The following is an 18,277-nucleotide window of genomic DNA, read 5'->3' on the forward strand; positions in this document are numbered from 1 at the left end:
TCATCATCACCAGCCACTACTATCAGCCAAAACAGTATTTTATCTACTGAACCTGTTAGGACCATATTTTGGGGCCCTGTTACAAAGCTGCCCTAAAATGTGGCCTGTGCTATTATTAGCATGTGAGTTTCCCGCATGCTGAGGCCACTTTTTAGCATGGCTCGAAAATGGTTGCAATTTTCTTTTTTCCTATTAATGACCATGTGCTAATTTCCAAAATTAGCATGTGACCACTAGCGTATCAGTCTTTACAGCCACCTCCCACACCAACAAGCTTTTCAGTTAGTTTGCGGCGATATAGCTGTGCTAACTAATAAAATCTATCTTTTAGTGCATGGGAAGCATGCACCAATCCTCAAACTACCACTGGATGCCTGAGCACAACCCACAGTACTGACCTTGTGACCACTGTAAGCATAGTAAAAGAACCCCTTTATAAGCAAAATATATTTTGATATTTATCCTAAGATACATTATGAGACAAAAATATACTTTGGGCTCTGTTTAATGAAGTATATGATTTTGCAGTTATCACACATTGTTTGCCACACTTAGGGGAGAATTCATCAACATGTGCTACTACTGTTAAGACAGGTTATTTTACCAAAAGTCGTGCTATTTTCGCACAAGATCTCATTGCATAAAATGGGGCCCCTGTGCTAAAATAGCACAACTTGTGGTAAAATAACCCTTTTTAACAGTAGCACATTCCCAGCCAGCTAAGTACCGTCCAATGTCAGGGGGAAACTTTTGATATCAACCCTACAGTATCTCTTGGTCAACTTTCAAAAGCAGAGGATTAGCTCTAATGATTAGTGCAGTGGGCTGAGAACCAGGCCAGCTGGATTCAAGTTGGAGAACTGCATGAGAATGAGGATTGCAGAAATTCCATGGAATTTACAGGATTCTCGCAGGTATGGAAGAAGATGCCATGGGATTTCTGCAGGAGTGTAATCAAAACTTCTGGTGATTCTAGAATGAGGCTTGGAATGCACTGAGACAGTTAACTGGAGAACCAGAATGAAGCTTGGAACGTATAGGGAGAGGCAGTTGGAACACCAGACTAAGGCTTGGAACACTCTTTAGTTGAATAGTAAACTCGATCCAAAAAACCACGGGAGACTGTTGCGGTTGGGAGGAAACAGAAGGCTGCGAGCAAGTAAATAATAGCATTGACTCCTGCAGGTACAAATGGGGATAGAGGAGATTAATTGTGAAGATGGGTGGGAATGGAATGGATTCTAGTGGGTGCAGAATGGGTTACATTCCCTTGAGGATGGCAGGAGTGAGTGAATTTTATGTCCCCATCCAACTCTCTACTTCAAGTCCTACTGCAGCTCCTTGTAACTCTGGGCAAGTCAGCTAACCCTCCATTACCCTTGCTATAAAATAAATACCCATGTATAATATGTAAACTGTTTTGATTACACTTCCCCCTCCCCATTCGAGGTTTCTGCACTCGCGATTTCACATAATCGCAATTTTTTTCTGGGGAAGGGGAAAATTTAAAAAAACATATTTTTTACCTCCCTGCTACCTTCCAGGCCTTACCTGGTGGTCTAGCAGGCTTTCGGGGCAGGAGCAATCTTCCTACGCTCCTGCCCCGTGCAAATCGCCATGAGGAAATGGCTGTAGGGAGTTCCTGTCGTAGTCTTGAGAGACTACGGGAACTCACAGCAGCCATTTCCTCATGGCGATCTGCACGGGGCAGGAGCGTAGGAAGATCGCTCCTGCCCGAAATCCCTCTAGACCACCAGGTAAGGCCGGGAAGGCGGCAGGGAGGTGGGGGTGGGTCAGAGCCGGATAATCGCGGTTTTTCGCCATTCACGGTCCGGCTCTGCCCGTATCCCCTGCGAATAACGAGGTAGAAGTGTACAACCACAGAAAAGCATTAAATCAAATCCTATCCCCTTCCCCTAAGCAAATAACTTTTGCAAGAGCATTGAGATACTCAGAAAAAGGGAATTCTGTGGTCATCTCGAAAACCATTTTGAAAACTGGCCTCTGAATGTCCAGTTTTATTTGTAAGAATTTCAAAATATGAGGATGAATTGTATGATTATATATATATACTGTATATATATACAGTGTAGACAGAGGCCTTAAAAGATAGAACTCATAAGAACCAGATGTACTAACCTATTTTCCCATAGACATAAATTGGGGAAAATCCTTTAGTTTATCAGGCCTATAATTTCTAAAATTTGGTTCACCATTCAAAATGTCTCAATCTGATAGCTGTGAGCTGTGTTATCTTTTTGTATCTTTCTGTCATATTTATACCCCCAAATCTTATGAACAAAGCCTTAATTTTTTAAACTTTTTAAAATTTTTAATAGCTTAACTGTGATACTCCTGCAAGGTAACCGAACACTTGAAAATTCATTCAAGTGCAATTACTAATCCTTTTGTAAACATTTTTATTATGCCATGTGTGGGAGTGAACAAAACTGCTGTTTTCATAACAGTGGCAGCATGGCACATCATGCACCCAGAAATAAGCTTCCTGCACAGGTTGGCCAGAACAAGTAAGTAGAGGTGAGGCCTAAACTAATAGACAAATAGACCCTTCCTGTTTGTTGGGCAAAGTAAGCTTCCCTACGTGTGTAGGGTCAAATATTGTGTCTTGTTTCATACAAAGAATTCAATTACAGTGAAATCTTGGTTTACGAGCATAATTCGTTCCAGAAGCATGCTCGTAAACCAAAATACTCGTATATCAAAGCGAGTTTCCCCATAGGAAATAATGGAAACTCGCTTTGATACGTTCCCCCCACCCCCCGAGGCCAGCGGCGCTGCTCCCCCCCCCCCGCTCGCAAAGGCCCCCCTCCGTGCGAACCTGCACTCCCCGCCCGAACAACTTGCATGCTCAAGGCCCGGCAGAGGCAGGAAGATCTTCTAGCGGCACTGGCACGTCCTGTGGGTTGCGTGCCGGTGCCAGATGGGGGGGAGGTAAGTTCAAGTTGTTCGGCCGGGGGGTGCCGGTTCGAGCGGGGGAGCATTTGCGAGCAGGGTGGAGCGATGCCGGTTATCGGGGGAGGGGGGTGCTCACAAATCGAGTCAACACTCGGTTTGCGAGACAAGTTTTGCGAGAATGTTTTGTTCATCTTGCAAAACACTCGTAAACCGGGTTACTCGCAAACTGAGGTTTGACTGTATTTCATTCCGAACACTGGTTCCATTACTCAATGTGTTTCAGTAAGAGCTGTGAATAAAGAGTTTCTGGGGAAGCCATGTTTATAGAAACTGTTTCTGACTTAAATGAAAAGAATGCCACCAAAAGAAATGAAAGCAGGGGCAAGAGTGTTAGGAAGGGAAAGAAAGGAATGGGTTTTGGATTTAGCTCACACTTTTTTCAGTTTTAGCTCAAGGGGAATTATATTTTACATTACATTACATTAAATTAGTGACTTCTATTCCGCCAATACCTTGCAGTTCTAGGTGGATTACAAAAGAAAATAACTGGACATTTCCAGGAAAATTACAGATTAGGGTGCTGGGAAATTTAGAAGACTGGGAATAATCAAGGAGATGTATTAATTTTTCTTGATAAATTTTCTGAGTAGCAGGGTTTTAATTTCCTTTTGGAATGTTTTGTAGTCAGTCGTTGTTGTCAGCATGTTGGATAGGTGGTGATCTATTTTCGCCGCTTGCGTTGCTAGTAGGTTGTCGTACATCTTTTTTAATCATTTTGGTACAGAAGACATTTTCCAGTCCACAGAGAGCTTACAGATATGGCTGGAAGATTTCTGTACTGATGTAACATGCAGGGGTAGACTGACCCCTCTGTCAGTAGAGGAGAGTGGGCCCCTGGACACTGCCTTAATCAGTAATAGCTAGCAATATATAGGGACTTGTAAGCCTTTAGAAACATAGAAACATAGAAATTGACGGCAGAAAAGGGCCATAGCCCATCGAGTCTGCCCATACCAATGATTCACTCCCTGATCCTTACTCTCCTAGAGATCCCACATGAATATCCCATTTTCTCTTGAAATCTAACACGCTGCTGGCCTCAATCACCCGCTGAGGCAGCTCGTTCCAATGATCGACCACCCTTTCGGTGAAGAAGTACTTCCTAGCATCACCCCGAAATTTCCCTCCCCTGATTTTCAGCGAGTGTCCTCTGGTTACTGAGGGCCCTGTAAGACTGAAGATATCATCTTTCACCTCTATACGCCCAGTAATATACTTAAAGGTCTCAATCATGTCCCCTCTCTCTCTTCGCTCCTCCAGTGAGTACATCCGCAGTTTTTTTAACCTTTCCTCATACGTGAGATCCTTGAGCCCCAAGACCATCTTGGTAGCCATTCGCTGAACCGACTCAATTCTCAACACATCTTTTCGGAAGTGTGGTCTCCAGAATTGGCCTGGGAATCCAATCACAGTCTGTTCCCAGTGACATATATAGCATTTGAGCCCTGATTTCCTCTTTTTTTAAAAAAATAATTTTAATTTTGGATTTTATCTTCTTTTTACTTTTCTACGGGCTCCTTTTACGAAGGCGTGTTAGCAGTTTAACACGCGTAATAGCGCGCACTAAACTGCCAGCCGCGCTAGCCGCTACCGCCTCCTCATGAGCAGGCGGTAGTTTTTCGGCTAGCGTGGGGGTTAGCACGTGATTAAAAGTCACGCGCGCTAAACCCGCTAACGCGGCTCTGTAAAAGGAGCCCTATGTTTTAATGCCGTTTTTTTCTCTCTTTTTATTATTTGTAAACCGTGCGGTCAAAATTTTTTAATAAACATAAACATATATGAAAATAATAAATGTAAACCTTAAAAAGGATAATTCTAATACACATTTCATTACTTTAGTTCTATGGAGAAAGGAAGCAAAAGCATGGTTTCTTAGAAATAACCCTGAAAGTCATTACCCAAAGCAGCCAGCACAAGCATTAAATAAAGAACGCAATAAATCATAAGCTTACTTCTGGGCACAGGGTAATGCAACATGACTCTATATGTAATACTGCCAAGCAAAAATGCAGCCTTGATGATAAGGATCAAGCGCAAAATGCCAACAGCCAATATATCAAAGTAGATTTATAAGGATTCTGCACTTTATGAGGAGTCAGTACTTACTGGTTTTATTAACTGGTTTAAGGATACAGACAACATACAGTTAAGTTAAAAAAAAAAAAAAAATCTGCCATGAATCCTGACTGCATTGTTTTAAAGAATAAATACATCCATTACTATAAATTACATACATTTCAAGCTGCCCGATCACATCACCTATTCAATTTTTTCTTAAAATCTTTGGTATAATTATGCCTCCTTTTTTTAAGGACTAGAGAATGGCAGCAGAGGACCCTGATTTCCTGCTTCTATACATGAAGTTGGGCAACTGCAATATGAAGTTTCTCCTTACTGCTCCAACAGTGTTCTCATTTCTTGCCCTAAAGAGAACACCTGCCGAAAGGATTAAAAATGTATCCTTCGTGGGCATACGCACATTGAATGATGTGTTATCAGACGGGAAGATGCTTGACTTTTCACGACTGCAACAATCATTCGGTATTTCAAAGTCTCAAGCATTTAAGTGGTTGCAGTTGAAGCAGGCCATTCAGAAGGGGTTCCCTAACTGGTGCAATTTTAAAACTCAGTATAGCTTGCCGGGCCTGTGTTTCCAGACAGATTTGCTAGGGCATCAGGCAGACAAGTGGTATAAATTAATATCTGAGCATCTGAATAAAAAACAAAAAGCTAGTCTAAGAGTCATTTGGAGCTTTGAGACAAAGCAGCAAATTTCTGCTACTCAATGGCCATGGATTTGTACAGCATCAGCATCTATGAGACAAACCTGGCTATTTTTGTTATATAGAATTTTTTGGACCCCTGTTCGGTTGCAAAGGGTAGATAGTTCTAAGTTTAATAGATGCTGGCATTGTCATCTGGATATTAGGACATCGGATCATCTGCTCTTCTTTTGTCCCCTGATACTTAAATTTTGGCAATCCATTTGGGGGTTAAATCAATAGGATATTGGAAGTTCCATTGGCATTGACATATGATGCAGTGCTGTTTGGTACGTTATTAATGCCCAAGAGTCCAATAACTTCACATAACAATAAATTATTTCTCATCATGACAGGAGTTGCCATACGGCGCATTATAAAGAATTGGAAAAATTGGGACAGGTTAAATTATAGTTTTTGGTGGGAAACATTGTGCCAAACTTATAAGTTTGAATGTATGAGTTCAATGCATTTAGGACATTATAAGAAATTCAAGGAAATTTGGGACCCATTAACAAAATTTTGTAAGAATTGATTATTAGTTTTGCCCTTTGATTCTGCACATCCAGGATGGGTGGGTGGGAGGGGGGTATGTAATTAATGAATTATTTGAATGCAAGGCTGTTTATCATGATCATTTGCATATTGTTTTTACACTTTTAGGAAGGGTGGGTGGGGATGGGGAGGGGGTTATGTATTTATTGTATCATTTGAAGGAATCGAGTGCTGTCTATTGTGTTAATTGATTGATAATATGTTGCACTTTGGGCTGGTTTTAAAATGAATAAAGATTTTTTTTTTTTTTAATGTATCCTTCTCACCAGTTCAATTCTAACTCTTCTCTCAGCCAAGTTAAATTACTGTAGATAATCACATATGGACTGCAAAATTTATGACCATTTTAACCCCCTCTTTTACGAATGCATAGCTTGGGTTTTAGCGCCAGCAGCAGTAACTGCTCTGACGCTCATAGAATTCCTATGAGCGTCAGAGCAGTTACTGCCACCTCCGGCGCTAAAACCTGTGCTATGCGTTCGTAAAAGAGGGGGTAAAAGTCAAAAGTTGGGGAGGTGATCTATATACGAGTCTATCACTGGGTCCAGCATTTCCCTTACTTTACCTATCCTCCCACACTGGATCCAGCACCAGCATCTCATCTCCCGTGCCCTCCCCCTGTACCACTAAAAGCATCTTCTCCACTTCCCTTCCTTACATGACCACTGTCCTACACCTCTTCCAGTTCTCCAAAGCTGTTGTGAGCTAGTGCTGGGTCTTCCAGTACAGGTTTGTGCTCAAGCATACTGACATATCTCACCCTCTCCTAGAATGCATTTCCTGTTAAGGAAAGGGAGCTGTAGGGAGAGAAAGGGAGATTCTGGTCACTAGACCAGGAAATGTACCATATATACTCGAATATAAACTAGGATTTTGGGGTCAAAAAATTGGCCCAAAAATGGGGGTCCCGGTTTATATTCGAGCCAATATACCCCCTTCTAAAATTATTGCAGGACGCTGCCAGGCTCTGCACCCTGCCCTCTCCCTGTCCTAGCCTCATACCTCTACTGCTGATCCCCGGTGGAGTTGCAGTGGGCAGGAGAGAGCTTTCCAAGTTTCTGCCCCACTGTTAACTAGCTGCTGTGAGTGTCTTTGGCCGCTGAGAAGCACGAGCAGGCGTGCAATTTGGCGCTGCTGCTCAGTGCTGAGCGGCTTCCTTAATGGCTCCTGTGAATTCTCGAATTTGCAGGAGCAATTAAGGAAGCTGCTGAGCACTGAGCAGGAGTGCCAAATCGCACGCCTGCTCGTACTTCTCAACGGCTGAAGACACTCACATATGACAAAACAATGGAACTTCCAATATCATAGTGATTTGACCCCATATAGATCTCCCAAATTTAAGTATCAAGGGACAATAGAACAGTAGATGATCCAGTGTCCCTATATCAAGATGACAGTGCCAGCATCTATTAGACTTAGAACTATCTAACTTTTGCAAACGAACAGGGGTCCAGAAAATTCTATATAATAGAAAAAACCAAGTCTGTCTCGGATTCTAATCGGAAAATCTGGACCCCCCCCTAGACCCACCCCCAGGCCCACCCAGTTCCATCCATCCCCACCCTAATCCTGCCCTCAGCCCTGCCCTAGCCCCCCCCCTACTGCCTACTCTTGTCTGCTGCTCCCCGCTCTTGTCTGCAAATTACATCAGGCAGGGAGGAAGTCCACGCATGCGTGGATGTCACGCGATGATGTCGAGCGTGCCCGAGACATCACTGTGCGACATCGACTCATGCATGGACTTCCTCCCTGCCCGACGCGATTTGAGGAGGCTTTTCAAAACCCAGACACAGTGCCGGGTTTTGAAAAGCCGCCCGGACCCTCGGACATGTCCTCAAAAAAAGACATGTCTGGGGAAATCTGGATGTCTAGTAACCCTATATGATGATATCCTCTGTAATATATAAACTAAAATGTCTATATTTATGGATTAAACAGAGCTCAGACTACTATACAGATGTGCAAAACAGACTACTATTGTAGAAAAAAAAAAACATTCTCAAGCATGCTTTTTAGGCTTCTTTGATTTTTTTCCATAAGATTTTTTTATATTTATACATTTTGGCTAACAGGTAAAGTGGGTGAAAAACAAATCTATTTTGTTTTTGATTTAAAGTTATTTAAGTGACAAAGCAATTTTCTTCAGCTTCTTTGGACTTTTCAGCTGAAAAGGAGCGAAGCCTGGGGATCTAGCACCATAAACCCTTCATTTGTCCCCTGTTTTATATTTCATCCTTATTTACTTTTGCCAGTCATTGTAGTTACAATTCTCAGCCTGGAACCATGCATCGGAGGTGGAAGGGTTCTTTAGTAACCCTGCAAACATAAGCTCTAAATTTGGCTACTAACTGTCACCATTCCCAGTGAGTATACACTTCCCCCTCCCCATTCGCAGTTTCCCTACTCGCGATTTCACATAATTACTATTTTTTTGGGGGGGGAGGAGGAAAAAGACCCCCATATTTTTGTCTTCCCCCCGGCATCCTGGCCTTACCTGGTGGTCTAGCTGGTTTTCAGGGCAGGAGCGATCTTCCTACGCTCCTGCCCCGTGCAGATAGCCATTAGGAAATGCCCCGAAAACCAGCTAGACCACCAGGTAAGGCCGGGATGCCGGGGGAAGGCGGAAGGGAGGCGGGGGTGGGTCAGAGCCAGATATTTGCGGTTTTTTGCCATTCGCGGTCCGGCTCTGCCAGTATACCCTGCGAATAAGGAGGGAGAAGTGTATATTTTTTAAATTTATTTAAAGATTTATTGCCCCCTGCATCCAACAATTCTGCACAGATCACAGTAAAACAAACGCAATAAAACAAGGAGAATAAAATTAACACAGACTCAATAAACATATATAGTTTCATTTAAGAAAATAACACAGTTTTTACCATTTTCCTGAACAAAACACTCTTCTCTCCTTCTCAAAGGTGCTCTAAACTGTAGTTTCTGTAGCACTTCCCACCACAGCTGAGTTTGGTAACAGAAGACTTGTCCCATAAATTACACTGGGGGATCTTGCCACGTTACAGCGCATAACCCTGCCACCGAGCCCTATAATAGTTTTAAGCTAGTGTTTCCCAAGTCAGTCCTGGAGGATCCCCTTGCCAGTCAGGTTTTCAGGATAAGCACAATGAATATGCATGAGTTTGATTTGCATACACTGCCTCCATTGTATTCAAATCTCTTTCATGCATATTTATTCTGGATATCCTGAAAACCTCATGGGCAAGGGGGTACTCCGGGACTGACTTGGGAAACATTGTTGAAGACATTTAAAATAATACACCAGTGTTCAGCAACTAGTGTCAAAGCCTTGACAATTAATGCTCCTGCTCACATGTTTCAGATAGGTGCTAATCAACCCCTTTGTCTGCATGGTTAACAACAGTAGTGCATGTAAACTCAATTAGACAATAAAAAATTTACATTGGAATCTAATTTTCATCAGTGGTCTCCTGGTCAACAGAATGTTGTTAAAATTTCAATCAAAGCCATCATCTCAACAACCCACTCAAAATCCTTTTGCCCACTAACGTAGTTAACACAGTTTTGTTTGGCAATAGTTTCGTAGCCCATAAAATGCTTCAGGGCTTATTTTGAACAATGTTCTTCATAAAGAAAAAAAAGAGGGCCTTAAGCCTTAGTCATGCTATTATTATTTTCCCTTCTAAAAACTCTTCATCAAACAACCCTCTGTGTTTTTCCACTTAGCCACACCCAGCTATAATGAGTTAATTAGAAAAGTTGGTCCAAGCCTGTGATAAATCCTGGGAACTTACACCAGGAAGAAAAATGGTGCTTCATAGAAATTGTCTTTTGCTGTTGTTATTGGAATTACTACAAAATCACAAACTGCCCGAGCTGTAGATCAACAATGAGTTTGACTGCCAGGCAGACTGGATGGACCGTTCAGGTCTTTATCTGATGTCATTTACTATGTGCAAAACAGCTTTGAAAATTGTCCCATAAATAAAATACCCTCACCTTTTCTATGAATTATATTTCTCTTGCAAATTTCACCTCCTTTCACAGCAAAACACAAGGAAACTTTTTCCTTCACTGCCTGTACTACAGTATCTTTGTGGAATTCATTCCCAACAGAAGCCCTAACCATTCAAGGAGCTATTTAAAATTAACTTTTCTATGACTGCTTTTAACTCATAATTTATCAAAACTTAACCCTTTCAACAGCATGCAGTTAGCGCTGCAGTGTTATCCTGAAATGCCCTGTTTGGAGATCAGGCAAGAAAAGCTGCTCTCGAAACAGGGCAGCTCTGCTGACCTGCATGAAACTCAGGAGCACAGTTATAAACCAAGGCTACTTTTAAGACAGGGATCTCAAAGTCCCTCCTCGAGTGTCGCAATCCAGTCGAGTTTTCAGGATTTCCCAAATGAATATGCATTGAAAGCAGTGCATGCACATAGATCTCATGCATATTCATTGGGGAAATCCTGAAAACCCGACTGGATCGTGGCCCTCAGGGAGGGACTTTGAGACCCCTGTTTTAAGATGTGCTATTTACCACTAACTGGTATAAAGTCCAATGCCTTTTTTTGGCCTGGCTAGGTGGGAAGCAGACTAGAGTTATGACCAAGAAAAAATCTGGCACAAAAAACAACAACTTATACTTAAACCTGCTCTGAAGAGAGCTATACAAAGTATTTCCATAATGAAAAACCTCATTTTCAATTTAGGAAAAGAGCTAGAGTTAGAGTTATATTCTCAATTCCAAATATGAAAGGATTACACCTTACTTTGTTCAACTACATTTGTTACCAATTTCTGCTAGGATAACTTATAAGCTTTGTGTATTGGTTTTTAATATTTTACATGGCCTAGCTACTTCTTATTTACTGGATTTAGTTTCCTTAATAATGATTGGTAGACAGGGTCATATATATTGAAATCAATTCTGTTTACAATTTCCATTGCTTAAATCAATTAAGTGCTTCTTTTAGGTATCAAGCTCCCACTATTTAAAATTAACTTCCTCTCAGTTGATAACCCACAATTGGAAGAATTGTGATCGGCTCAACTTTCCATTTTGGTGGGCCAGTTTATGTTTAGGGTACAAATACGAAAAGATGAACACAGATATACTGGGGCATAGCAAAGTATTTAATTTGATCTGGGGCCTGTTGACATCCTTTGTTAATTCAACATAGTTTCATGGTTTTCAAATCTTTTCTTTATTTTTATACATGTCAAGGATGGGGTGGGTGGGTGGGGGGATATATTTTTTGGTTCATTTCTTGATCAAATTGTTGGATGGGAGGGATATTTATTATCTTCCTTGTTATTGATGGAATTTAAGTGCTTATTTTGTAACGAATGTATGTATAATTTATGGCACTTTGTATTAGTTTTGAAAATTAATAAAGATCTCTCTAAAAAAAATTAACTTCCTCTCACTGTTAGATCAGAAACTAATTATTTAGTTTTTAGAAAGCTTTTAAAAACAGTTTTATTCAAGATTTTGAACTGTTTTAATGAGTTTTTCAATACTGCCTGTTTAACTGGGTTTATTTCTGGTCATTTGCTTTATTGTAATCCACCTGGAACTCATATGGGCTATGGCGGAATCACTTCTGCCAGTAGAAATGTTAAAATGAAAGGACAGTAGGATAGGTAAAATTACCCATCAGGTTTTAGATCAGGATAATATGATCTCTGGGGTTAGCTGTGCAGCTTGGAAGCCAATTTACTGACACAGTGCAGTGTTCAGACCTTTTTCACTATATATAAGCTGATTGATTGCCTATAAAAATGAGTGCACTTGATGAAAGGATGAGGTACTAACTTATTTTTTTTTAAATATCTTGTAAATGTGATCCCATACAGATGAATTTAATTCTGTTATTACCTTATATTACCCCCCCCCCTTTACAAAACTGTAGTGCAGTTTTTAACGCCAGCTGTGGTGGTAACAGCTCCGACGCTCACAGAATTCCTGAGTGTCAGAGCTGTTACTGCCGTGGCTGGCGCTAAAAAACACACTACGGTTTTGTAAAAGGGGGGGGGGGATAATGTATTGCTAGTCAGTACTCTGACTGAAGCGTCTCGTTCATTCATCTCCTTGCAGAAATTATATAGCATGCATTCCATCACTAGAGATAACAGCATATTAGGGCTAATCCAGTGGATCAGTAGTTGCACTGCATGTTGAGGCATATTTCTGTGTAGAAGACCTGCATTTGATCATGGACAAGTCCTCCGTTCCTCAGACTGGTCAGGGCTGAGGACGCTTCAGAGGCAACACTCACAGCTCCTGTGAGGAAAGAGCTTCAGTCATCACTCAACAGCAAGGCCCAATGATCAAATGCAGGGCCCAGACTGGGGTGCTGTGCATGATCCTCAGCTAGGGACTGTTGCCGCCATGACTAGACTATGTCAGCTCAGAGAGGATATAAAATAGAGTGAAAAATCCCCACATAGCTGGACGTGAAGGCTCATAGCATCAAATCCTAGGCATGGCTATGATTAAGCTGGACACCCAAAGGGGCAAGAGGAAGCTGCAGGGATAAAAACTATAAAAAGAAAACAAACAACCCCCCCCCCCACACACACACAATTTTATTACTTGCTTATCCAAATGTGAGCTCCAGGCAAATTACAACTAAGTACACAAATGATTTCCTTGTCCAGATAGGCTTACAGTTTAAGTTGTACCTGAGGAAAAGGAAAGCTCAAGGTCATAACTAGCATTTTCTAATGTGTTACACTTACCGCACACTATCGGGCTAATGCACCTATCATCGCCTACATAATAGGAAGTAAGTGCTCCTGCATTAACTGTGACCAGGTACCGCATGCTAATTGCCACTTTAGGTGCTGTGTAAAATTTGCAGCTAGTGCACAGTATGTTGGACTACTGTAATACATTTAAGAACATAAGAACATAAGCAGTGCCTCTGCTGGGTCAGACCAGAGGTCCATCGTGCCCAGCAGTCCGCTCACGCAGTGGCTCATCAGGACCAGGACCTGTATAGTAATCCTCTATCTATACCCTTCTATCCCCTTTTCCTTCAGGAAATCATCCAATCCCTTCTTGAACCCCAATACCGTACTCTGTCCTATCACGCCCTCTGGAAGCGCGTTCCAGGCGTCCACCACCCTCTGGGTGAAGATGAACCTCCTGGCATTGGTTCTGAATCTGTCCCCTCTTAATGTTTCCGAATGCCCTCTCGTTCTTGTAGTTTTCGAACGTTTGAAGAGTCTGTCCCTCTCCACTTTCTCCATGCCCTTCATGGTCTTGTAAGTCTCTATCATGTCCCCTCTGAGTCTCTGCTTCTCCAGGGAAAAAAGCCCCGGTTTCTCTAATCTTTCAGCATATGAAAGGTTTTCCATACCTTTTATCAATTGCGTCGCTCTTTTCTGAACCCTCTCGAGTAACGCCATATCCTTCTTAAGGTACGGCGACCAATAGACGCAGTACTTCAGGTGCGGGCGCACCATCGCCAGATACAACGGCAGGATAACCTCTTTTGTTCTGGTTGTAATACCTTTCTTGATAATACCTAGCATTCTATTCGCCTTCTTTGAGGCCGCTGCGCACTGTGTTGACGACTTCATTGTCTTGTCCACTATTACCCCCAAGTCCTTTTCTAGGGTACTTTCACCCATTACCAGCCCTCCCATCGTATAGCTGTACTTTACATTTCTCTACATTAAACTTCATCTGCCATCTCGTCGCCCACTCTTTATTTGGGCTGCACAAAATATCTTTGGAAAAGACTCCAAACAGTGCAAGTTGCCCTCCACAAATATGAAAGGCTGATTCCAGTGTTCATTGAGCTACACTAGTTCCCCGTTGAAGCTAGAATTTTGTATAAACTCTATACCTTAACATTTAGATTCTTCAGGGAACAGCACCTTGTTATATAATCAAGGCTTTATTTGCATTTCTGGTTCCTATAAGAAATATCCCTGCTGTAAGTCCATCACTTTGACCTTTCTGAATCCCAAAAATTTACTACTACTACTATTTATCATTTCTACAGTGCTGAAAGTCATATGCAGCACGGTACATTTGACAAGCAATAGATGGTCCCTGCTCTGAAGAGCTTACAATTTAATTTGGACAGACAGACAGAACATATGGAGGGGCATAATCAAAAGAAACATCTAAGTCTGATTTGCACGTAGGGAGCTAGTCGCCCAAAGTCGGCAGTGGCAAAATGTCCATTCTTGAAAAATACTTCCAAAAATTTTTTTTTTTTTTACTGAAAATCATCTATCTGTACAGCCAGGCATTTGATCGTCCAGACCACCACTATGTCTATCTTTATACCACTTTCTTGACCAAAAATTCATTTAAGTCTGAAACATCCAGACCAAGACCTTTTGGGTGTGGGAGGGGCCAGCATTGTGATGGACTGACCATCCAGACATGGCAATAGAGCAGCAGGGCACCTTACAGGACACTACTATGAACTTCACAAAAAGAGTGCCATATTAACATCTCAGGTTATTGTGAGCCCCCCATAACATCCCCAAAATCCACTATACCCACCTGTCTACAACCTCAATAGCCCTTATGACTGCAGGTGGCCCCTATATGGCAGTAGAGTAGGGTTTTGGTGGGCTCACATGTTGCACTATGAATTTAGTGGTTAGAGTGGCTTATGGGGCTGGGTCCTACTTTCTATGGTTCACTTGCCCACCCTCCAGACTACTTAAGCCATCTCTGTGCAGCTCTACTAGGTTTCCTATGCCAGGTGCTGATGTTCTAGAGGCAGGTATGTATGTTTTTATTCTGAACTTTGTGGGGGTGCTCTGTGGTCAGTGAACATGGGGGGGGGGGTCTTTACTTTGTACCTGCAGTGGTTATCTGGTTACTTTGGATAGCTTTAGGGCACTTATATGTGTCTTTACATCATCTAAGTTTAACGTATAAGTTCCATCTAGGAAGTCTCGTCAAACCTTCGATTATCCCTGCAGGATGACTAAGTCTAGATTGGCCCACATCCCGCCCTAACCACTCCTCCAAAAAAGCCCCTTTCAGTTCTGGGCGCACAGCAGGATTCAGAGGCCTAAAAAGTCCCTAGATACGTCTAAAAAGCTGTTTCGATTATCAGCACTTGGATGACCTATCTTTTAGATCATCCAAGTGCCAACTTGGGCGGGTTTTTAGATGTATTTAACTTTCGATTATGAGCCCCACAGGGTTGGGGAGTTTCTTGCAGAGAGAATGATAGGATGGACATCGGTATCTTATGGTGAGTGGGAGTTAGGTGTTCAACTGGGATTAATTGCTCCCTATAATGGGAGATGCTGGCAATTTTCCCAATAGTAAGTTTATAAAAAATATTTTCTTCTTCATTTCCTTATGGAGCAGCAAAAGCTTGGAACGCACTACCTTCTAATATAAGATCTGTTGTCAGTTATGTCATTTTTAAAAGGGCTATTAAAACTATTTTATTTGGGGAATATGTTTTATCCTAGAATTTGTATTAGCCACCCATTTGTAGTAATATAGTTAAGATTAGACAACTATAATTCCTGGGCAAATGGTCTACCTCTTGGCATGTACATAATCCACCTTGAACTTTACAGTATAAGCAGAAAATAAGAGACAGATATGGAATACAATGAAATGGAATGTATTCTTGTGTTATGCTACAGTAGCTATAAATTTTACCACAATTTTGTAAAAAGACCCCTAACTTAGGTTCATAAATCTAGCACTTTGATTGTAAGCCCTTGGACAGGGAAATAACTATACCACCAGAAGTATAATTCAACTTCAGATCAGATCAGGAAAAGTTGAGTAATTAGTTCTAAACTCCAATATATGTAGTTTTTAAGATAAGATGTTAACACACCTAAATTACGGTTCAATGAAAAATATGCAATACTTTATCAGAAAAACAGTATGCTCTATCGTTTGTAAAGAAGCCATGCATGAAATCATACACTGCAGCCTGAAATGTCTCAATGGCTTCCACAAGAAATTGTAAGTTTTATCTCATCTGAAATAGCATCACAAAAACATCCAACACAAAAATCCCTCACCAGTGACTACCCTTGTCCATGCAACCCCAAAAAATGATTCTGTCCCTTACCTGTAATCTGACTCTGCCCTTGTGGATTAAAAGGACTTGGTGCAGAGTTCAGGGAAGGCCGTGGACTCTGAGTTGGGACACCCACTCTCATACTGGGATGAGAAATACGCCCTAAATCACTGAGGCGATCAGAGAACAAACTAGGTTTAGAGTCATCGAGCTTCTGTCTGTGCCCTGTAAACAGCAAACCATTAAGGAATTATTGTTGTTGTTAGTAGTAAACCATGAACTATACAATATCTACTTGCATATATAGGCCCAATATTCAAAAAAAAAAAAAAATCTGAGCTCCTAAATTTAGGTACCTAAGTTATCCTCCTAAATTTATAATCTGTTTTTAGCAGCCTAAGTTTTCAGCTGAAAATTCATCTGAATTAAAAAATTGATAGGGTTTTATGAGCCTAGTGCTGAAAATTGGTGCTAAAGCTCTTAAGATTTTCCCTGCCTGAGTTTATTGAAAATATGAGTATAAATTTAGACACTCAGCCCTAGTAAATTTTCAAAGATGTCAATTTAGGAGCATATCTTTCAAAGGGGCCCTTTCACTAAAGAGTGCTAAGAACAAGTCTTAGCATGCAAGAAAAGACTTTACCACAAAAGGTATGAAAGTATTTTGCAGGAATTTGCCTGTTTGGACAAGTGTTACTTGCATATTAAGTAATAATTTTAAAAAGGGGTGTGTCATGGGCAAATAATGGGCATGGAAGCGCTAACCAGCTATCACGTTAGGATTAGCGCATATTAATTGGTTAATGCTGAGTTCACACAGGAACACTTAACACCTCTTAGACAGGAGGCAGGGGGCCTGATTCTTAAACATGAGGGCCTGATTCTAAAAATGGCATCCTACTGCAGTCTAATGGACCAGTTGTGACACCTACAATGTAGGTGTTGTTCACACACATACAAACACACATTTCTAGGCACGTCTAAGGGGGGGGGGTGTTTACGCAGGAAGTGGCCTTAGACATCCATAGGCATGCCTAGGCGCTTCTGGTAGGCACGAGTCAGATTCCTTAAATATAGGCCTGTAAAATGCTGGCTTACATTTAAGGCATCTGTAGAAGAAAATAGATAAGATTATGGATGCGGCGTCTACCGATGATTAACATGCGGTAGGTGCCTGTTTTGCAGGTACCTACCGCAATAGGCACCATTTCCAGAATCAGGCCCTAAGTGCTCCTGCATAAATCTTTGGCAGCTCTTGCACGCTAATGAACAAATTGGCACAAAACCTGCAAAAATACAAAAAGAAAAAGCCCTATTTTACTGCCACATTAAAAATAGGCTCAGTGCGCAGGAAAGACTGCGTTAAAACACACTAAGCCCCTTCTTTTACATATTTTAGTAAAAGGGCCCCAAAATTAGAAGCACAAATCTTTTGAATACTGGACCTGTAATATACCTCTTTACATAAAGTATGTGTAGGGTTGCCAGATTTCCTCTTTGAAAAAAAGAGGATGCCTGGCCACACCCCATTCCGCCCCCCAGTCCCGCCCCATTCCACCTCCCGCTCTGCTCCATTCCTCCCCCAGCCCCGTCCCCATACGAACCTCCCCAAGTTTGAAGGCCGGATTTGGAAGCCTTCGTGCATGCGTGGACGTCGACTCAATGACATCACATGCATGCACTCATGCATATGATGTCATCACGGTGACGGCTGTGCATGCACAAAGGTTTCCAGATGTGGCCTCTGAGCTCAGGATTTCCAAAACTCGGTTACACTGCTTGGTTTTGGAAATCCCTCCGGGCACCCGGACAGTCCTCTAAAAAAACAGACATGTCCAGATTTTCCCAGACGTATGGTGACCCCTAAGTATGTAAATACATTTCTTTAAGGATTTTTGTCTCCTGTACCAACCAGCCTAAGGTCTCAAAGGCAAAGAGTTATTATATTTGTATTAGAAGTGTGCTAGGGAAAATTTTCA

General features: G+C 41.7%; 1 protein-coding gene across 3 annotated transcripts in view; it reads right to left on the reverse strand.

The window, feature by feature from the left end:
* RUNX2 (RUNX family transcription factor 2) overlaps window positions 1-18,277 on the reverse strand; it is a 204,597-nt gene that overhangs the window by 46,377 nt on the left and 139,943 nt on the right. For all 3 annotated transcript variants that reach the window (XM_033937112.1, XM_033937113.1, XM_033937111.1), the window contains one exon: window positions 16,350-16,523. In XM_033937112.1, the coding sequence (XP_033793003.1) occupies window positions 16,350-16,523 (174 nt within the window). The remainder of the gene's footprint in view (window positions 1-16,349; window positions 16,524-18,277) is intronic.

Source organism: Geotrypetes seraphini, chromosome 3 (genome assembly GCF_902459505.1).
Source record: "Geotrypetes seraphini chromosome 3, aGeoSer1.1, whole genome shotgun sequence".
NCBI lineage: Eukaryota > Metazoa > Chordata > Amphibia > Gymnophiona > Dermophiidae > Geotrypetes > Geotrypetes seraphini.